We start from the raw sequence: 22,713 nt of genomic DNA, 5'->3' as shown, positions 1-22,713 counted from the left end.
TAAGTATTTGTGTGTTCTCTTTAATAAGGATAGTATGAAAACTTATTTTCTCAAAGAGGTTCCTAATTAGATTAATAAATGTGAGTAGGGGTCAGTGTTGGATAGAATAATGTTACAGTGAACCCTACTGGTTTTGGAAACTTTTGAGAATTGTGTAATTTTGTCAAAATGTTAAGATGAAACCCCACCTGTATGTAAATAAGAGCCAATCAATGGTTTTGCTCACTTGTTGCCCACCTATTTTCCATCTTGTATGTAAATGGTATTTATCTATGTCCTATTAAAATTGAGCCCCATTTATGATGTCAAACTGTCAGCGAATGAGGTCTGGATTTTCAGACCAAGGATTGTGTGGTCTAAAAGTTAAGGACCACCGTTCAGATGGGGTCCATGATCTGGACATGAGTCCTGTGGACAATTGTATACAATTCAATAAAAGCTTGTGAACCTTCATCCCTGTGTACTGAGTCATTCTGAGTTGCTTATTTAAGTGGCTGTTTGGCCTTGCAACAAGTGCAATATTTTGACCAAAGAAATGTGTTTTAAAAGAACCTGGATGCTTGTGGTGATATAAGCAGAGTACATTGTCCTTGGGGGTTTGGTGGATTGGGTTGGTGGAGGTGGGTGTAGGCTGCATCTGGCCTGGCTTTAAGAATCCCCCCTGGTCCTTTCCTGACCCCAAGGGTGATGTTTGTGACAACTGGTCCAGCCTATTTATACATGGATTTTAAATACACGGATTTGACTCAACACGAATGGCCCCTGCAAATGAGAAGGAATGTGCTGATCCCTGGAGAAGGGGAAAAATGCATCCCTTTAAAATCAGTTTAAAAAACTGAACAGTCCTTTAGCAATAGCCTCCTTAATGAGAGGGGGGGGCAGCTGGCTGACAATCCATCAATCCTTTTCTCTCTAGGCAACCCCCCCTTCCCCCTGAGCAGTAATCACTTTGCATTGGTGAAGGGAGGGGCTGAGTGAAGCTCCTTTCTGAGCACTTGGAGGAGGGCTGATTGATGGATTGTCTTCTTAAGGACTCTTATCTTACATCAGGGATGTCCAAACTTTTTGGCAGGAGGGCCACATCATTTCTCTAACACCTTGTTTTCCCTGACTGTGGAGTTTTTTCAGTAGCCTTTGATGAGGGACCGTGTCATATTCATATATAGGCTGATGGGTTGTGAGTCGTCTGTGACAGATCAGGAGAGAGTCTTTGGGGTGCGATGGTAAGGCCAGACCTGGAGTATTGCATACGGCTCAGGTCATCACATAACAAAAAAGATATAGTGGAAATGGAAAAGGTGCAGAAGAGAGAAACCAAAATGATTTCTGGGCTGGGGCACCTCCCTTACAAGGAAAGGCTACAGCATTTGGGGCTCTTCAATCTTGAAAAGAGGTGCCTGAGGGGGGACAAGACTGAGACAGGTGATTACATATAGATTAATGTGTTCTGAGCTGTCTGTGACAGATCAGGAGAGATCTTGGGGTGGTGGTGAACAAGTTGAAAAGAGACGCCTGAGGGGGGACATGATTGAGACATACAGAATTGTGCATGGGAAGGATAAAGTGGATAGAGAGATGCTCTTTACTCTCACATAACACCAGAACTAGGGGACATCCACTAAAATTGAGTGTTGGGAGAGTTAGATCAGACAAAAGAAAATATTTCTTTACTCAGTGTGTGGTCAGTCTGTGGAACTCCTTGCCGCAGGATGTGGTGATGGCATCTGGCCTGGATGCCTTTAAAAGGGGATTGGACAAGTTTCTGGAGGAAAAATCCATTACGGATGACAAGCCATGATGTGTATGTGCAACCTCCTGATTTTAGAAATGGGTTATGTCAGAATGCCAGATGCAAGGGAGGGCACCAGGATGAGGTCTCTTGTTATCTGGTGTGCTCCTTGGGGCATTTGGTGGGCCGCTGTGAGATACAGGAAGCTGGACTAGATGGGCCTATGGCCTGATCCAGTGGGGATGTTCTTATGTTATTATAAGATGCTATGCCTCCCAGTACCATCTATTGAAAAGTGCTCAGACATAAAAACCAGAGGAATATGGATAGTCTGGGAATAAGGATGTGCTGGGATAGCACAGTGAGAAAGCCAAGCTTCTAGTTCTCATGGAGCCTGGGACAGTCTACCAAGCATGGCAGACAGCAGAATAACTGCTCTACTTCTTTTAAGGTTGAGAATCCAAGCTGTGATTTCGGACACCTTACACGTGGCAGTAAAGGCTCTAGACACTCTTGTGATTACCTCAGGAAGGTAACATGTGGTCTAAACTTCAACCAAAGTTGAGGGGGTGTCAGCAGTTGGGCACAGCTGGTTGCAACATGGGACAGCCAGAGGTGGTGCCCAGAGCACCCAGGTCACACCACAACCCTTGAGCATGGCAGGTGCTCTGATGAATCTTAGCTGAGGATAGCCATGTGCTCTCAGTAGCAGTATGAAGATCCAGTGTATATTTTTGCAGACAGGTGCCTAGTACTCAGTGAGGGGATGAATTAATCTCCCAGGAAAGTGTGCCTAGGGTGACTGCAGCCTCAGTCCCAGGGGGCTTCGACTTCTACTACTCAGGAGTAAGTACCATTGAACTCAATGGGGCTTACTCCCGGGAAAGTGTGCCTAGGGTGACTGCAGCCTCAGTCCCAGGGGGCTTCTACTTCTGACTTCTACTACTCAGGAGTAAGTGCCATTGAACTCAATGGGGCTTACTCCCGGGAAAGTGTGCCTAGGGTGACTGCAGCCTCAGTCCCTGGGAGCTTCTACTTTTGACTTCTACTACTCAGGAGTAAGTGCCATTGAACTCAATGGGGCTTACTCCCGGGAAAGTGTGCCTAGGGTGACTGCAGCCTCAGTCCCTGGGAGCTTCTACTTCTGACTTCTACTACTCAGGAGTAAGTGCCATTGAACTCAATGGGGCTTACTCCCGGGAAAGTGTGCCTAGGGTGACTGCAGCCTCAGTCCCTGGGAGCTTCTACTTCTGACTTCTACTACTCAGGAGTAAGTGCCATTGAACTCAATGGGGCTTACTCCCGGGAAAGTGTGCCTAGGGTGACTGCAGCCTCAGTCCCTGGGAGCTTCTACTTCTGACTTCTACTACTCAGGAGTAAGTGCCATTGAACTCAATGGGGCTTACTCCCGGGAAAGTGTGCCTAGGGTGACTGCAGCCTCAGTCCCAGGGGGCTTCTACTTCTGACTTCTGCTACTCAGGAGTAAGTGCCATTGAACTCAATGGGGCTTACTCCCGGGAAAGTGTGCCTAGGGTGACTGCAGCCTCAGCTCAGCGCCTTCCACTCCCTGCAAAGCCCTTCCCTGCCCCTCCCCCTATCTGGGTCTATTCCAGGGGCCTCTTCCCATCCCAGCATGTCAATGGGAGGAAGTCAGTGGCACCAGCAGTCCTCAGGGCGCTCTAGCAATTCCAGCTCTGTGGACTTAACCCACTGGGAGCCTTGGAGGGAAGGGAGGAAGGGCTCTGTCTGCAGCCAGAGAATGAGTCCTGGGCTTTGCTCTGCTTCCCCACCCCAGTCGGTTGTATTATTATTATTGTATGTATGTATTGGCAACCTTCAGTCTCGGAAGACTATGGTATCGCGCTCTGAAAGGTGGTTCTGGCACAGCGTCTAGTGTGGCTGAAAAGGCCAATCAGGGAGTGACAATCCCTTCCACACTGGGAGCAAGTATAGTGTGTCCCTGGTCTGTCTCCCTGGCTATGGGCCTTCCTTCTTTGCCTCAGTCTGTTGGCAAAGTGTCTCTTCAAACTGGGAAAGGCCATGCTGCACAGCCTGCCTCCAAGCGGGCCGCTCAGAGGCCAGGGTTTCCCACTTGTTGAGGTCCATCCCTAAGGCCTTCAGATCCCTCTTGCAGATGTCCTTGTATCGCAGCTGTGGTCTACATGTAGGGCGCTTTCCTTGCACGAGTTCTCCATAGAGGAGATCCTTTGGGATCCGGCCATCATCCATTCTCACGACATGACCAAGCCAACGCAGACGTCTCTGTTTCAGCAGTGAATACATGCTAGGGATTCCAGCACGTTCCAGGACTGTGTTGTTTGGAATAATAATTATTATTATTAACAGTATTTCTAGACCGCTTTTCAACAAAAAGTTCACAAAGCAGTTTACAGAGAAAAAGCAAATAACTAATGACTCCCAGGTCTTGGTCTTGGATTGATCAAGAGCACTGATGGTCCTGCTCATTCCGGCTTCATAGCATCCTGCTTTTGCACTCTGCACATGATCAGAGGCACTGTCGTTTTCCATTGGAGGCTTCCAGATCCCACCTCCCTCGTGCAGTGATGCCCTCCTCTTTCCAGCCTCCCCTCTCCTGTGGCCTTTGTTCCCTTTCTGCTGCTGCCGACACCTGAGATCTTCCTTTTCTTACATCTTCCTTTTGCACTCTGCACATGCACAGAGGCACTGTCGCCTTTAATTGCATGGTTCTATAAGGTAAGTCCCTCGTATTGCCCTCCTCTTTCCAGCCTCCCCTCTCCAGTGGCCTTTGTTCCCTTTCTGCTGCTGCTGACACCTGAGATCTTCCTTTTCTTACATCTTCCTTTTGCACTCTGCACATGATCAGAGGCACTGTCGTTTTCCATTGGAGGCTTCCAGATCCCACCTCCCTCGTGCAGTGATGCCCTCCTCTTTCCAGCCTCCCCTCTCCTGTGGCCTTTGTTCCCTTTCTGCTGCTGCCGACACCTGAGATCTTCCTTTTCTTACATCTTCCTTTTGCACTCTGCACATGCACAGAGGCACTGTCGCCTTTAATTGCATGGTTCTATAAGGTAAGTCCCTCGTATTGCCCTCCTCTTTCCAGCCTCCCCTCTCCAGTGGCCTTTGTTCCCTTTCTCTGCTGCTGCTGACACCTGAGATCTTCCTTTTCTTACATCTTCCTTTTGCACTCTGCACATGCACAGAGGCACTGTCGCCTTTAATTGCATGATTCTATAAGGCAAGTCCCTTGTATTGCCCTCCTCTTTCCAGCCTCCCTTCTCCTGTGGCCCTTCTTTCCTTCCTGCTGCTTCTGCTGCATGAGATCTTTCTTGTCCCACATCCTGCTTTTGCACTCTGCACGCGCTCAGAGGCGCTGTCGTTTTCCATTGGAAGGATCCGGATCCCACCTCCCTCCTGCAGTGATGCTCTCCTTCCAGCCTCCCCTCTCCTCTGGCCCTTCCTCCCTTCCTGCTGCTGCCTGCCTGCCTTCCTTCCTTCCCTCCTGGGCCAGGAAATGCGTCTCTGGAAAGGGAGCTGTGTGCCAGAGGGGCCTCCAGAGGAGGGGAGAAGGGGAGGGCGGTGGGCAAAGAGCCGCAGCCACTACTACCCATTTCTGGCTCCTTTCAGGCCCACAGAGAGGGATCCGGGCTGCTACTACCAGGTAAGGGGGAAAGGATTGTGGCCAGCACCTCAGTCTCTTGGTCACACACCTGCTTGCACTGCAGGATCCATGTGCAAATGATGTGCTGCCAGCTTTTGTTCTCTGCCCCACCCCCAGCCACATGCATTTGTGGCTTTGAGTGGCTTGAACTGGATTGATTGAGTGTTCAGCATCTCACCCATTTTTCCGTTACTTTGTTTGAATCCATCAAGAGATGTTCCAGCAAGGGGTCAAATTCAGTATTTGTATACAATCCCCCCCCCCCCCCCCATCACACAGCATCAAGTCCACCAAGTTGAATTTTTCTAAGCAATTTCAAAGTAGTATTGCACTGGTGGCAGATTCTGGGGGGGGGGGTGGAGGGCGAGAGAGAGAGCTGCTTAGGGGTCTCATTCATTCCAGGATACCATTCCCCCTCATTGGAGACCCCTCTTCTAAATTTCAGATGTGTTGGAGCTCAGTACTTTCAAGGGGTGAAGGGAAAGAAGGGATTTTGTACATGCTTAAGAGAAATCTCATTAGGCCTACTTTTAATGTTTATTTGCTGAACAGTAAAAACATAAGGAACCCTGCTGGATCAGGCCAAAGGCCCATCTAGTCCAGCTTCCTGTATATCACAGTGGCCCACCAAATGCCCCAGGGAGTACACAAGACAACAGGCACAATCTGAGTCCCAGTGCCCTCCCCTGCATCTGGCAATCAGAGGCAGCCTGCCTCTAAAACCAAGAGCTTGCGCATACCTACTATGACTTATAACCCGTAATTAATTTCTCTAGAAATTTGTCCAATCCCCTCTTAAAATCATCCAGGCAAGATGCCATCACTACTTCCTGTGGCAAGGAGTTCCACAAACCAATTACGCAGTGTGTACAGAAATATTTTCTTCTGTCTGACCTAACTCTCCCAACACTCAACTTTCTTGGATGTCCCCTGGTTCTGGTGTTACGTGAGAGGGAAAAGAGTGTCTCTCTATCCACTCTGTCCATCCCCTGCATGATTTTGTATGTCTCAATCATGTCCCCCCTCAGGCGCCTCTTTTCTAATAATAATAATAATACTAAAGGTATTTATATACCGCCTTTCTTGGTCTTTATTGAAGGCGGTTTACATAGGCAGGCTTATGGTTCTTTCTTTCAAGAACCACAACATTCAGGTGTTTCTATCTGATCTGATTTCACATTCTGGCCTCCATCCTCCCACGCTCAGAGCAGATGGAATAGCCAGGCTTCAGCTTATCAGCTGCTTCAAGGTCGCATGGTGCCGGTGGCCTCGAACTGGCGACCTTGTGGATGTTATCTTCAGGCAAATGGAGGCTCTACCCTCTAGACCAGACCTCCTGCCTTTTCTAGGCTGAAGAGGCCCAAACACAGTAGCCTTTTCTCATAGGGAAGGTGCCCCAGCCCAGTAATCATCTTAGATGCTCTCTTTTGCACCTTTTCCATCTCCACTATATCCTTTTTGAGATGTGGTGACCAGAACTGGATGCAATACTCCAGGTGTGGCCTTACCCTCAATTTGTACAGTGGCATTACAATATTAGCTGTCTTATTCTCAATGCCTTTCCTAAAGATCTCAAGCATGGAATTAGCCTTCTTTACTGCCACCACACATTGGGTTGACACTTTCACTGAGCTGTCCGCAAGGATCCCAAGATCTCTCTCTTGATCTGTCACAGACAGCTCAGAACCCATCAGCCTATATGTGAAGTTTTGATTTTTTGCCCCAATGTGCATGACTTTACACTTACTAACATTGAAGCGCATCTGTCATTTTGCTGCCCCTTCTGCCAGTTTGGAGAGATCCTTCTGGAGCTCCTCACAATCACTTCTGGTCTTCACCACTTGAAAAAGTTTGGTGTCCTCTGCACAGGACAGATCCTTGGACTGCTCACTCTTGTCTCCAGGTCATTTATGAAGAGGTTGAAGAGCACCGGTCTCAGGACAGATCCTTGGGGCACACCGCTTTTCACCTCTCTCCATTGTGAAAATTGCCCATTGACACCCACTCTCTGCTTCCTGGACCTCAACCAGTTCCTAACCCAGGAGAGGACCTGCCCTCTAATTCCCTGACTGTGGAGTTTTCTCAGCAGCCTTTGGTGAGGGACCGTGTCGAACGCCTTCTGAAAGTCGGATATATAATATCCACGGGTTCTCCCACATCCACATGCCTGTTGACCTTTTCAAAGCATTCTAAAGTCTTGTGAGGCAAGACTTACCCTTACAGAAGCCAGGCTGATTCTCCCGCAGCAAGGCAATCCTTAGCTCATATACCATCCAATCCTCTGGGATCTGCTCTCGGTCCCAACTTTGCTCCAAACTTGTTTAGCAGTTAAACAATCAGAAGTGGACATTAGTGACCTGGGCGTATGGCAGTGATGTCCTAGGCCACTTCTGGGTCACAAAGCTCCATGGCACTGTGCCTCACCAGCAAGGAACCTCACCCCACATCTCCTCTTTCACAGGGTACCATCAATGTCTGGTTTTCCCTCGATTCTTTGCCTGTTTTTCTGTGTTTTTTGGACACCTCTCCAGAAGCTTCTCTGCAGCCCAAAATGTGCTGGGACATCCTTTGCAAGCAGCCTTTGTGCTTTGTTTGGAAACTAACAAAGTTTATTCCCATAATGTGCTGTTGGATTCAGTTTCTCTTCCTGCCTAGAATGGCTCCCCCTCTTGCAGAATTGGCATGCACTTAGCAATTGGGCAGCATCCCAGGTCCATCATCTGGGCATTACTGGTTTTTTAATTTGTAACTCTTTTTGTATCCATTCCAGCCCGGAAAGCTCAGGCATTTTCTTCTCCTTTGACTGTCCAGGTTTCTTTTCCCATATTGTTTCATTCTGTTTCATGTACAGTTAAAATAGACTAGTTGCATTTTGAGCCTTGGACTGCCTGGTGCATGTTCACAGGAGATTCAGGTGATTGGCTTGTCTCTTCAGCCTGTGCATGCTACTGTGGCTGTGATTTTTCAATAAGAACATCTCTGTTCCAGGCCTCTCTGGGGAGGTGGCCGTCCTCTGCCTGTTCTGAACCTGGGATGGTGGCCACCGATAGAACTACCCCATTCAGCTCCTGGTGCAGGAAAAGGAAAGCAGGAAATCAGAGGCGTAGCTAGCTCATCTGACACCTGGGGCCCATAAATTTTTGACACCCCCATACGACAAAATTATTTAATTAATTATCATTATGAATTAATTAATTAATCAAAATGTTAATTAATATTTTCATACCACCCATCTTCTAAGGAGCTCAGGGTGGTGAGCATGGTTTTTCCCCTTCTTTTGTCCTCACAACAACCCTGTGGGAGGTGAGGCTGAGAGACAGCAATAGTCATGACAGATCGGGGTTTCAAGTTCGGGCAGAGCCCGGGTGGAACCCACCTGGGAGATGTGGCTCCAAGGTGACAATCTTGGAATAGGAGTGCAGGTCTATTCGTGGCTCCCTCTAAAAACAAACACTGGGTCTGCTCCGTGTCACCCTCCCCAGGGTGTCACCTTACTAACACCTTATTGGTGCTATGCTGTGTCATACTAGTATCTCATTGACTCTTCGCATAATCAGTCACATTGGTCTGTTTTGAGTTAAGGAAATTACTTTTTAATTACATAAGGAAGTTGTATTTTTGTTTTTTGGCCATAACTATAGATAGAATGGAGATATACCACTCCGGTTTTTTTCATTGCATTCTGCTGTAAAATACGAATTGAATGGTATATATGATGGTATTATGCCTACAAATCACACTTTTGGTTACTAGGAGTGTCACACACACACACACCCCTGGGGGTGGCACCCGGAGCTGATGGTCCCCTTAGCCCCCCCACTTTGTATGCCAGTGTACCAGAGAGTGACTGGCTATGCCATCTGTGTACCTACACTAGATATCATGCTGACCTGGATGAAAAACACAAAAGCATCCCTCTGTTTGGACTTGAGTAACCTGGGTTTGGTGATCACAGAATTACCTGATTGGCAGAGTGGAGCCCACCAGGCCACTCCATTCCATCCCTTGAGCTAGACCAGGGGTGACAAACTTATTTCATACAGTATAGGCCAAATAGTATTCCTGATGCCTGCTGAGGGCCAGAAGTGATGTCATAAAGCAGGACATGACTAGAAATAAGCACTTTATCCTCACTTAGGAACTCATTAGCTGCGAATGACAGAAGATAAAATAGGCAAATCTTAATCATATTTTCAAGATATGGGAGAGCCCAATTATCATGTGGGCAGACCTTTTCAGTAGCGACACCTCAGCTGACAGTGGTGCTGGGAGAGCCCAAGGGCCAGATAAAGAGGTTCAAGAGGCCACTTCTGGCCTGAGAGCCTTCTGTTTGACACCCCTAAGCTTGATAGACAGTTTGGCTGCCCAGTCAGTAGGCCCATGCCAATCACCAAGGAGTCATCACTACTCCTGAAATGAGGAACGGCTTGAATTCCCAAGAACTCAAAGAATCCATATGACCATGTGGCTGGTTGATAATGCCCTTTCAGAGGATGGACAAGAACTGCTACAGGAACCTGCCCCAGCAACTCCTCCTCCTTCTGGGCCAGCATGGAGCTTCTTGGAATTACAGGTGCACACAATTAAGGACTAATAGGCAAAAGGGGACATCACAAGCATGTTTCCTCTTAAAAAGACTGACTGGTGGCAGAAGAAAAGAGGCTGTCAAGTTTCCCCACCTCTTTCTCACGTGGTTCTTCGCACCTGCTGGAAGCCCCCAGATTCTCCTCCCTTGCTGGCCCATCTCTTTCTGGACTGATGCTGTGTCCGGGTTGACCTGCTCATAGGAAATCTCTCTTTTTTCTTCCAGAGACCCATTTCATTTGTATTGGTATTTGTACTTCAGCAGTCCAGAGTGGGCTCTGCTGGATCGATACTCAAAACCATTCTGAGATCATGACCTCTGTAGGTAAGAATGGTCCTTTTCCTTGTAATCGCTAGATGCCTGTGTGGAAATCCCGGCTTCATTGGATGTGGCGAGAGGGAACAGGGGGCTAGGTGCATGCCCTGGGCATGATTTCTGCCATGCCTGATGGCCCCCACGTCCTCCCTTCTCGGGCTAGCACAGCTTTCTTGACCAGGAGGGTAACCCTAAACTGGGGACATGGTTCCATAAACAGGCTGGAAGCCTTTGGGCATCTTGGCCTTTTGCTGCCCATTGGAGGAGGCGGGCATGTTGTGGAGAACAACTTATCTCTCAAGCACAGCCTTAAGAATGGCTAAGTAATGTGGAATGGCTTCTTAATTTTGATTCCCCTTTCTGCCTTTGTAACATTAAGCCCACAAATTATCCTCCAGATTTCAAGTAATGTGGAATGGCTTCTTAATTTTGATTCCCCTTTCTGCCTTTGTAACATTAACCCCAGAAATTATCCTCCAGATTTCAAGTAATGTGGAATGGCTTCTTAATTTTGATTCCCCTTTCTGCCTTTGTAACATTAACCCCAGAAATTATCCTCCAGATTTCAAGTAATGTGGAATGGCTTCTTAATTTTGATTCTCCTTTCTGCCTTTGTAACATTAAGCCCACAAATTATCCTCCAGATTTCAAGTAATGTGGAATGGCTTCTTAATTTTGATTCCCCTTTCTGCCTTTGTAACATTAACCCCAGAAATTATCCTCCAGATTTCAAGTAATGTGGAATGGCTTCTTAATTTTGATTCCCCTTTCTGCCTTTGTAACATTAACCCCAGAAATTATCCTCCAGATTTCAAGTAATGTGGAATGGCTTCTTAATTTTGATTCTCCTTTCTGCCTTTGTAACATTAAGCCCACAAATTATCCTCCAGATTTCAAGTAATGTGGAATGGCTTCTTAATTTTGATTCTCCTTTCTGCCTTTGTAACATTAAGCCCACAAATTATCCTCCAGATTTCAAGTAATGTGGAATGGCTTCTTAATTTTGATTCCCCTGTCTGCCTTTGTAACATTAACCCCAGAAATTATCCTCCAGATTTCTGGAGGAAAACTCCATTATAGATTACATGCCATGATGAGATGAGATGAGCTGGTCTCTCATCATGAAGGTTGGGTAGAAACCATTTTCTGTTGCCCAAATTGGTCGTGGATGCCAGTTTTCTGCTGAGATTCCTTTGCCTTCTCCGAATAAAATTCAGTATGAACAAAGCCTAATGTAGACACAGGTTCTTGTCGGCTCAGAAAACAAATACGCTTATGACTTCTCCAGCTAGCTGCAATTCCTTTCTTTGATCTTGCATTGCATTTGACTTCATATTTCAGAAGCACCAGTTTGGAACCAGACTGGAGGAAAGAGGAAGCAGGTTTCAAAGGAAAGCGTCCACAAAACAGAGAAACCCTATAAATGTTCTGAGTGTGGAAAGAGCTTCAGTTGCTGCAGCAGCCTTACAGCCCACCAGATAACCCACTCTGGGGTGAAACCCTATGCATGTCTGGAGAGTGGAAAGAGCTTCTCTGTCAGTGGTAAACTGAAGATCCATCAGAGAACCCACACAGGGGGGAAACCCTATACATGCCAGGAGTGTGGAAAGAGTTTCTCTCAGATAAGTGGACTTACGAATCATAGGAGAACTCACACAGGCGAGAAACCGTATACATGCCTGGAGTGTGGAAACAGCTTCAGTCTGTTGGAAATACTTAGAATCCATCAGAGAACTCACTCACGGGAGAAACCCTATACATGCCTGGAGTGTGGAAAGAGCTTCAGTCAGAGGGGTATTCTTTGGAGACATAAGAAAATTCACACAGGCGAGAAACCCTATACATGCCAGGAATGTGGAAAGAGTTTCACCGACAGTGGCGTTCTTACAAAACACCAGAGAATTCACACAGGGGAGAAACCTTATACATGTCAAGAGTGCGGGAAGAGCTTCGGTTCCAGTGGCAGCCTTAGAAGCCATCAGAAAACCCACACGGGGGAGAAACCCTATACATGCCAGGAGTGCCGAGAGAGTTTCAGTACTGGTAGCGCCCTTATAAGTCATCACAGAATCCACACAGGAGAAAAACCCTATGCATGTCAGGAGTGTGGAAAGAGTTTCACTGACAGTGGCAGTCTTAGAAAACATAAGAGTACCCACACAGGAGAGAAACCCTATACCTGTGAGGAATGTGGAAAGAACTTCAGTCGGAGTGGTGTACTTAGGATCCATCAGAGGATTCACACAGGGGAAAAACCCTATTCATGCCGCAAGTGTGGAGAGAGCTTCAGTGCCAGTGGTAGACTTCTATATCATTATAGAACCCACACAGGGGAGAAACCCTATACATGTCTGGAATGTGGAAGGAGCTTAAGTTGCAGAAGCAGCCTTACAATCCATCAGAGAATCCACACAGGGGAGAAACCTTATACTTGTCAGGAGTGTGGAAAGAGCTTCAGTTGTAGCAGCAGCCTTACTACCCATCAGAGAACCCACACAGGGGAAAAACCCTGTACATGCCAGGAGTGTGGAAAGAGCTTCAGGCAGAGTAGTGCACTTATAACCCATCAGAGAACTCACACAAGGGAAAATCCCTATAAATGTCTGGAGTGTGGAAAAAGCTTCAACCAGAGTGGTGTACTTACCAGACATCAGAGAATTCACACAGGGGAGAAACCCTTTACATGCCAGGAGTGTGGAAAGAGCTTTAGTCAGAATAGTAAACTGAAGGCTCATTGGAGAACCCATGAACCTCAGAAAATGTTTACGTGCTAAGATTGTGGAAAGCGATTTCTGCAATCACTCACTCAGCTCTTAGTATACATAAAAGGGAAGACTGTTGAGTTCACCATATAAATGCTACCAAGTGCAGGTAAGGGTGTTCAGAGTTGAGTTCCTTCCTTCACATCCAAGAAGTGGTGCTTGAAAAATTCCTAGTACTTATCCAGTCTTCCATTGAATTGTATATGCAGTAGTAATTTTTCCTTTCTAAAGAATAATGGCTGTCAGTGTATGCCCTATTATCAGTGGTGTATCTAAAGGGGGGCAGGGGAGTATGTTGCCCCGGGTACCACACCTGTGGGAGCTGCCAAAGAAAACTGACTTAGCCAAGGTACATTAATAGTTATTTACTGTTTGTTGCACCCCCACAGTATTATTAATTAATTGTTATTGTTCTCCCACATTATTGGGAGAACCCATTATTATTTCATTATTGATCAATACTGAAAAAGGGTTGCTGCGGAAACGTCTTATTCATTTAAAATATTTTTTTAAAAATGTATTGTTTGATATCTTATTTTTACTATATTAGACCTGATGTTGCATATGGGAAAATATTACAAATCTGAACTTTTAACAGGTTATGACATATATTGGATTATTAAAAATACAGTATTTTATATATGATTCAATATAGGATAAATATGGACAGCAGCCTTTGGGGTGTTTGGGCTTTTTTTTTAAACTTGTACTTGCAAGTACTTGGGGGAATTAGGAGTGTTGCTGAGGAAGTCGGACAAGTTTGCAGAAGCTACGGCATGGGGACAGAAACTCGAATGTCATTATTACTGCAGCAGGCCTCTTGCAACACAACCTTTTTAGACGTGCCCAAAGCAAGCAATCATGCCATGATTCAGATCTTTCTTTTTAAAATGACTTTTTAACATTGCTTGCTAATTTTAAGTATCCGCACTTGCACTTGGGTAGCACCATCTTTTGATACTGTTTGTGCCCAATAAAACCAAGGCTCACTCAAGTTCAATAATTTCCTCTTTATTTGACACTTTTTAATGTAACAAAGAAAGTAAGAAAGAAAGAAAGAAAGCTGTAATGCCGTGATGCATTTCTTTATTTTTTAAATTACTTTTTACTTTTTAAAATATCTTTAAATAGTAAGATTTACACTTCCAACTGTAACAAACAGAATGTGGCAATGCCTTTTACTCACAGTATACTCAACAAAGGTTACTACTGCTTTATTTTCAATAAATTTTTCAAACTCATACTTATTGTAAACTTTTAATTTGACTGAATTAAATTTGATTCTGTCATGAGGGGTGTTAAAGTTTTATGTACTCCTGGGGACCAGAGGTCTTAGCTGCGCCACTGCCTGTAAGAGACCATGAACTGTGCCTTTCTCTCAGTCTACCTAACTGGAAGGCCTGCAGCATGTCAAAGTGATTTGGGGGGGTGCTAACAGGATCCTTGGCTTTGACAGGGGTTTTTTCTATGGTTGTCCAGGTTTCCAACTGCAGGAGGAAGACTGAGAGGCCAATCCTGAGCTCTGCTGGGTGTTGCTCTGGGTGCTGAATGTCACTGCTGGGTGTCGCTCTGGGTGAGCTCAGCTGGGTGATACCTGCTGGGTATCGTAAACATGCTGTAAAGCACATTTATGGCACATTGGTGGGAGTAGGGAATGCCGGCGCTGGGCCAGCACCAGTTGGTGCTGAGTCTCAGTGTGGTGGAAATGGCTGGCCAGCGCTCCTGCAGTGCTGGCCAGAGGTAAGACTTTTCAGGGAGTGGGAAGGCAGGGAGTGGGTGGAACAGGGTAGGGGAAGGAGAGGATCGGGCCCGGAAGGATGGGACCAGTCCCACCGGAGCCTATGCTTTTTATGCTCTTCCTGATTTTAGAAATGGGCTATGTCAGATGCAAGGGAGGGCACCAGGATGCAGGTCTCTTGTTATCAGGTGTGCTCCGTGGGGCATTTGGTGGGCCACTGTGAGATACAGGAAGCTGGACTAGATGGGCCTATGGCCTGATCCAGTGGGGCTGTTCTTATGTTCTTATGCTTCTATGATCCTATGCAGAGCCTATGAGAAGAATTTTAGCAGGGGGTACAAAGTTTCTTCTGGGCCCCTTCCCAAAGGGCAAAGGGGACAGTGGGGCAGGCAAAACAGGGGGCAAAAGAGGGCGGGAGGTGCTGACAGCCACAATAGTCTTTGGAGCTCAGGTCTGCTAGGCTTCTTGATGCAGAGCCCAGGTCTGCCTGATCATGCGGCATTGGCAGCTAGATAAAGTAATATGAAAAACCAAACACATTCCTGACAGCCCAGTCCTATCCACACTTTCCTGGGAGTAAGCTCCATTGACTCTAATGGGATTTACTTCTGAGTAGACATGCATAGGATTGGGCTGTAAGTCTCTCTAAAATTTTTGAAAAACAGAAAATCCATGGCAGAAAATTAGCACCATCATATTTAGGCTCACACTAGAATGGATCAAAATGAACTCCTCATACTGGCTGCATTCCATTTCATTTCCCAAGCAGGAGGTGGAGGGAATGAGATTGCCTGGTTGGTCCTGGGCTTTGCTCTACATAAGAACATAAGAAGAGCCCTGCTGGATCAGGCCAAGGCCCATCTAGTCCAGCTTCCTGTATCTCACAGTGGCCCACCAAATGCCCCAGGCAGCACACAAGACAACAGGCACAATCTGAGTCCCAGTGCCCTCCCCTGCATCTGGCAATCAGAAGCAGCCTGCCTCTAAAACCAAGAGCTTGCACATACCCACTATGACTTGTAACCCGTAATGAACTTCTCCAGAAATTTGTCCAATCCCCTCTTAAAGGCAGCCAGGCAAGATGCCATCACTGCTTACTGTGGCAAGAAGTTCCACAAACTAATTATACGCTGGGTAAAGGAATATTTTCTTCTGTCTGTCCCAACTCTCCCTACACTCAACTTTCATGGATGTCCCCTGGTTCTGGTGTTATGTGAGAGGGAAAAGAGCGTCTCTCCATCGACTCTGTCCAAGGGTCGCCCAGAAAGTAATGCACCACATTTTTTTTCTTCAGCAATTATTTATTGAACACAATGAAACTTACAAGAAAGAATGATGCTTCTTCTACACTCCCTATTTTTCCACGTAATCTCCATCCAGTTCTATGGCCTTCCTCCAGCGAGACACAAGGGCATGTATGCCCTGTCGGTACCACTCCTTGTTCTGGTCACGAAGCCATTTCTGCACTGTGCGAATCACCTCTTCGTCATCCTCAAAATGTCTTCCGCGAATGGCATCCTTTAATGGCCCAAACAAATGGAAGTCTGAGGGAGCTAGGTCAGGGATGTAGGGTGGATGGGGTAACACAGTCCAACCCTGTTTAGTGATGTGTTCCAAAGTCCTCAAACATGTGTGAGGCCGAGTGTTATCATGTTGAATCAAACATTCACCTGGGTTGTTATGGCGCTGAAGTCGCTGGAAGCGCTTCTTGAGTTTGGTTAATGTCTTCACATAAGCTTCAGAATTAATGGTGCTGCCTCTTGGCATCACATCAATGAGTATGACGCCCTCACAGTCCCAAAACACAGTGATCATGACCTTACCGGCGGAAGCAGTTGCTTTGAATTTTTTCTTCTGTGGAGATTGAGGATGATGCCATTCCATCGACTGTCGTTTTGTTTCGGGCTCAAAATGGTGAACCCAGGTTTCATCACCTGTCACAATCCTGGACAAGAACGCTTCCCCCTCATCTTCAAAACGTTTCAGCAACTCAGAAGAAATGTTTTTTCCGAGAGATTTGTGGTCCACCGTAAGACAGCGCGGAACCCATCGTACACACACTTTTGAGTAATCAAGAGCACAGATGATTGCATCCACACTTCCTTTGCTGATTGACAGCTTCAGCGCCAACTGCCTAGTCGTTATGCATCGGTTCTCGCGAATGAGCACATCAGCAAGCTGCGTCTTGTCAGGTGTGACAGCCGTGGATGGCTGCCCCGAACGCTGCAAATCTTGGAGCTCTGCCGAACCGCCTTCTAATCAGTGACTAACCGTACTTCTGTCGACTGCAGATTCTCCATAAACTGTACACAAACGTTTGTGAATGTTCCCAAGTTTCTTTCTCCACAGTGAGAAATTCAATGACGACACGCTGCTTGTAACGTACATCACTTACAGATGCCATTTCGAAACACTGCTGCAGTTACGCTATCTGTCTGAAGAAACCAAAAATTTGTGTGCGCACTCCTGAAAATTCAAATAATGTAATTCTAAAGTTTCGCATTCGTACCATTACTGTAGGCTAAGAAAACAAATGTGGTGCATTACTTTCTGGGCAACCCTCGTATGTCTCAATCGTGTCCCCCCTCAGGCGCCGCTATTCTAGGCTGAAGAGGCCGAAACGCTGGAGCCTTTCCTCATAAGTGTGTTGTGTTGGCAACCTTCAGTCTCGAAAGTCCTCATAAGGAAAGGCTCATAAGACTCATAAGGCTACATCAGGTTGGTCCTTGGCTTTGCTCTGCTTCCCCAATCCCAATTGGCTGTACTGACCCAGGGTGTGCCTGTTCATTCTGGGTTCCTACATCCTGCTTTTGCACTCTGCACGCACTCAGAGGCAGGGTCATTTTCTGTTGGAGGGTTCCATATTGGAGGTACCTTGTGTATTGAAGACCCCCTCTTGCAAGGGAGTCCTGAAAGCCCCCCCTCTCCCCCCTGGCCCTGCCTTCCTGCTGCTGCTGCCTGAGATCTTTCTTGCCTCCCTTCCTTCCCTGTTCCTTTCCCCTCCCAGCCCGGGAAAGGCATCTCAGGAAACCGTAGCTGGGGAAAAGTGGCTGGGGGTTCTTCGAACAGTCAGGAGCTTCCAGAGAGGGAGAGAAGAGGGGACAAGGGGTGGGTGGTGGGGAAGGAGATGCAACCACTGACTGCCCAGGTGTTGCTCCTTTTGGACTGACAGATGTGAGGAAGCCCTGCTGGGCTGCTTCTGTCAGGTAAGGGGGAGAACAGATCAGCCCAGCACTGTGGTCTCTGGATCACACATACCTACTTTCCTCCCATTCTCTCTGCTTCTCCCCCTTTCTCATGCTCCCCCATACTCCCCCAGCATGTCCTCTCCCAGCTTTGAGGCTTGGGCACCCACCTCTCCAGCTTCCCTTCCTACTGCTGCTGCCTGAGATCTTTCTTCTCCTACATCCCATTTTTGTACTCTGCATGTGCTCAGAGGTACTATCGTTTACCATTGGAGGATTCCTTATGGCAAATCCCTTGACCTCCTCTTTCCAGCCTCCCCTCTCTTCTGACCCTTTCTCCCCTAGTGCTGCTGCAGCTGCCTGAGATCTTCCTTGTCCTTCCTTCCCTCTCTGCTGCTTCTCTCTCCTGGCCCAGGAAATGCGTCTCCAGAAAAGGGGCAAGTGCCTGCGAATGGTTGGAGGAGCTTCTGGGGAAGGAGGGGTTTGAGATGCAGCCACTGACTGCCCATTTCTTGTTTCCTTTGGGCAGACAGAGGCGAGGGAGTCCTGCTGGGCTGCTTCTGTCAGGTAAGTGGCCAGCACTGCATCTCTCACTCACACACCTGCTTTTCTCCCATTTTTTCTGCTCCCCCCACAGGTTCTTCTCCCCCTTTCTCATGCTTGTTCTCCCCTCCTCCCCACACACACTCCCAGCAAGTTCTGTCCCAGCTTTGAGGCTTGGGCACCCACCACCCTCTCAGATGACTTTCCCTTCCAGACTTGGTCAGTCCCTCCAGCCCAAGGGGCACTGCTTGCCAGACTGTGGGCTGCCAGTGAGGTGCTGGGAGAGCCCAGGGGAGCTTCAGAGGGCCTTCTGTTGGACACCTCTGAGCTAGACAGACAGTTTGGCTGTCCAATCAGTAGGCACATGCCATTCGCCAAGGAGACATCACTACTCCAGATATCTTCCCAAGAATTCAAGGAATCCACATGGCTGGTTGATAAGGGCTTTTCAAAGAAAGGACAAAGGATGCTTGTGCTTTGCCTCTCCTCCTATTTAATGCTCTCTCTCTCTCTCACACACACACACACACACACACACACACACACACACACACACACGCCCCCCCATGTCCTCTCCCAGCTTTGAGGCTTCCACACCCACCATCTGAGATATCAGGAAGGAAGAGAGAACAGCAGGAGCTCCCACAATTCTTTGACACTGTCATTCAAGCCTGCCAGCCTCCTCCTTTTCCTCTGCCCCCACCACCTAGGGCTGGGATATGACTGGCAGTTGCTCTGGGGGGTCAGAAGGCTGGGACGGTGTCACTTTCCCTACTGTTCTTGGCTAGTGTAGCGGACCAGGCAAGGGAAGGATGAGAAAAGAATTCTGGTTTCGCTGCAGGATTTAGATTCAAATGATGTATACAGTACCTAGTTTTTGTTCACAAAAGAAATCCACATGCATTTGTGGGTTTGAGTGACTTGAATTGGACTGATCTAGAGTTCAGCATCTCACCCATTTTTCCTTGAATTTGTTTTAATCAATCCAGAGCACTCCAGGGTTTGCTCTTTGAACATTTTTTGGACATCTCTCCAGAAGCTTCTCTGCAGCCTCGACTGTGCTGGGACATCCTTTGCAAGCAGCCTTTGTTTGGAAAGTAACAAAGTTTATTCCCATAGATGTGCTGTTGAATCCAGCTTCTCTTCCTGCCTAGAATGGTTCCCCCCCTTTCCAGAATCGGCATGCGCTTAGCAATCGGGCAGCGTCCCAGCTCCATCTTGGCCCGGAAAGCTCAGGCATCTTCCATTACCCTCCTTCTCCTTTGCCTGCCCAGGTTTATCTCCCATATTGTTTCACTCCCTTTCAGGTACAGTTTAAACAGACTAGTTCTATTTTGACCCTTGGACTGCCTGGTGCATGTTCACAGGAGATTCAGGTGATTGGCTTGTCTCTTCACCCTGTGCATGCTACTGTGGGTGTGAGTCTTAATAAGAACACCTCTGTTTCAGGGCTCTCTGGGGAGGGGATTCATTCCCAGGCGGCCGTCCTCTGCCTGTTTCAACCTGGGATGCTGGCCAGAGATAGAACTACCCCATGCAGCTGCTGGTGCTGTAAAAGGAAAGCAGGAAGTGGTTCATGCCCACTGACCACTAGGCAGTACTTCCTTTGCAAAGGCTTCCCTCATCTGGGAGTTTCTTCTTCTGATGCAGGATTTGTCATGGAAAGTTCTGAGAGTAATCCAGCTGATTGAGGGGAGTAGGACGTAGTGGTTAGTGCTCATGAACCACTTCCTGTTCTCTGCTTTCCTCCCCCCCCCCCAGCAGCTGAATGGGGAAGGAAACCAATATTTCCGATCTGCTGCCACCATCTCAGCTAAAGAGACCTGGCATCCAGGGGCTGTCTTGGGACCTGCTTTTGAGAGAGAACCCCAGTTATCATTTTTTTAAAACATTGTTATTTTAAAATGCAAACACAGTAGTGTCTAAGAGCGATCGGACATGACAAGTCACTGCTTTACCCATGACTGTAGACTAGGCAGGAAGAGTTTAATGCAGGGGTGCTCACACTTTTTTGGCTCAAGAGTTACTTTGAAACCCAGGAAGGCCTGGTGATCTACCAGAGCTTTTTTACAATGTTCACGCCATCATAACATATAACATTTATGTGTACAATGTATGTTGGTGTACCTTGCATAACCGCATGAGCCAATATTGCGCAACACAATATAATTAACTATAAACATTTTTGTAATTACTTGAGTTTACTTTGATGACTTGCACTGAAGTGAATCAGCCAAGGATGCATAGTCCAGACAGTAGCTGCTGACAGCCAGCCTCAAGCACACTTCCAAATGTTCATCAGTCATGGTGGAACTTAATGATCTTCATGTAGGAAAAGGCTGACTCACATAAATAAGTGGAGCCCTTCCTGCCTCAGGTGCTCTTATATCCCTGAGGGCCCGATTGCCTTCAAGTGGCTGCAGCTGTGCAGCAAACTCTGCTGGATGCCCAGGCCTTACCCTCAAAGGGGCCACTGCTGACACCACATCTACCTCCTCACCAAATCTTCCTCGATTCCAATACAAGTGGGGGGGGGGGGAGATCTCCATACATACCAGTGCAAAAACAGGGGAAAGGTGTGGGGGAGGGAAGATCTCTATATAGACATCACAGCAAGACCAGTGCAAAACCCCTTGCACACAGAACCAACAGATGGAAGTTTGGGAGGGGGGGCAGATCTTTATACAGACCAGTGCAAAAACAGGGGAAAGGTGTGGGGGAGGGAAGATCTCTATATAGACATCACAGCAAGACCAGTGCAAAACCCCTTGCACACAGAACCAACAGATGGAAGGTGGGGGGGGCAGATCTCCATACATACCAGTATGCCGCCCACACTCCCCTAGCAACACCACTGGCTGCAGCCAGTGGTGTCATTAGGGTTTGGGAAAGGTGTGGGGGAGGGAAGATCTCTATATAGACATCACAGCAAGACAAGTGCAAAACCCCTTGCACACAGAACCAACAGATGGAAGTTGTGGGGGGGGAGATCTCTATACAGACCAGTGCAAAAACAGGGGAAAGGTGTGGGGGAGGGAAGATCTCTCTATAGACATCACAGCAAGACCAGTGCAAAACCCCTTGCACACAGAACCAACAGATGGAAGTTGGGGGGGGCAGATCTCCATACATACCAGTGCAAAAACAGGGGAAAGGTAAGTCAGCCCCAGTAGAGTCAACGGGGCTCACTCCCAGGGATGCGTGGACGGGAGAGAAGCCTACCAGCAGCTCCTCTCCAGGTCTACTCACGGGTCAGCCCCAGTAGAGTCAAAGGGGCTCACTCCCAGGAATGCATGGACGGGAGAGAAGCCTGCGATTGACTCATTTTGCCTCGCGATCGACCAGTCGATCGTGATCGACGTATTGAGCACTCCTGGTTTAATGGTTATTAAAAGATAACTTTTAAAATTATTAAATGGGGAGGATGACGACTTGCTTCAAGCTGGTACTATACTGTACCCAAGTATAGTATCAAAAAGATCTATAAGAGATAGAGCTACTCCAGCAAAGCACACAAACCCCCAGGGAAAGCAGTGACTTGGTTGAAAAAAGAGCAAAGTTCATGAATGTTTTTATCTTAGAAATTCAAACCCTTTTGCTAGCTACATACATTCTCCCAGGAATCCTGAGTAACTGGGTGCGCCTTCTGCAAACCTACACTAGTCTATGTATCACGATGACCTGGATGAAAAACACACAAGCATCCCTGTGCTTGAACGTAATTAACCTGGGTTGATCATGTCACAGAATTACCAGATTGGCGGAGTGGAGCCCCATCCCAACCCTTTAGCTAGACAGACAGACAGACGGCCCAAACAGTAGGCCCCTGCCAGTTGTCAAGGGGACATCACTACTCTAGGTATGTGAAATGACTTGAATTCACGAGACCACATGGCTGGTTGGTAATGCCATTTCAGAGGAAGGACAAAGGCTGCTCCAGGAACATGTCCCAGCAGCTCCTTCTCTTTCTGAACCAGCTTGGAACTTACTGGAGTTACAGGTGCACACAAATAAGGACTAATAGGCAAAGGGTACATCACAAACGTGTTTCCTCTTGGAAGGACTGACTGGTGCAGAAGAAAAGGGGCTGTCAAGATTCCCCACCTCTTTCTCACACACCTCACTGCACCTTTGGAAGCCCACAACTTCTCCTCACTTGCTGGCCCATCTCTTTTGGGATTGCAGGTGTGCCCTGGGTTGACCTGATCACAGGGAA

General features: G+C 47.4%; 1 protein-coding gene across 1 annotated transcript in view; it reads left to right on the top strand.

The window, feature by feature from the left end:
- LOC136640314 (zinc finger protein 850-like) overlaps window positions 1-14,227 on the top strand; it is a 152,965-nt gene extending 138,738 nt beyond the window's left edge. Inside the window, exon 4 of the mRNA XM_066615349.1 lies at window positions 11,823-14,227. Coding sequence (XP_066471446.1) covers window positions 11,823-13,043 — 1,221 coding nt within the window. The 3' untranslated portion in view covers window positions 13,044-14,227. The remainder of the gene's footprint in view (window positions 1-11,822) is intronic.
- Window positions 14,228-22,713: the final 8,486 nt, after the last annotated feature.

Source organism: Tiliqua scincoides, chromosome 2 (assembly GCF_035046505.1).
Source record: "Tiliqua scincoides isolate rTilSci1 chromosome 2, rTilSci1.hap2, whole genome shotgun sequence".
In the NCBI taxonomy this organism is placed as follows: Eukaryota; Metazoa; Chordata; class Lepidosauria; order Squamata; family Scincidae; genus Tiliqua; species Tiliqua scincoides.
Note: the sequence above shows the minus strand (reverse complement) of the source record. Positions and strands in the feature narration are given on the sequence as shown.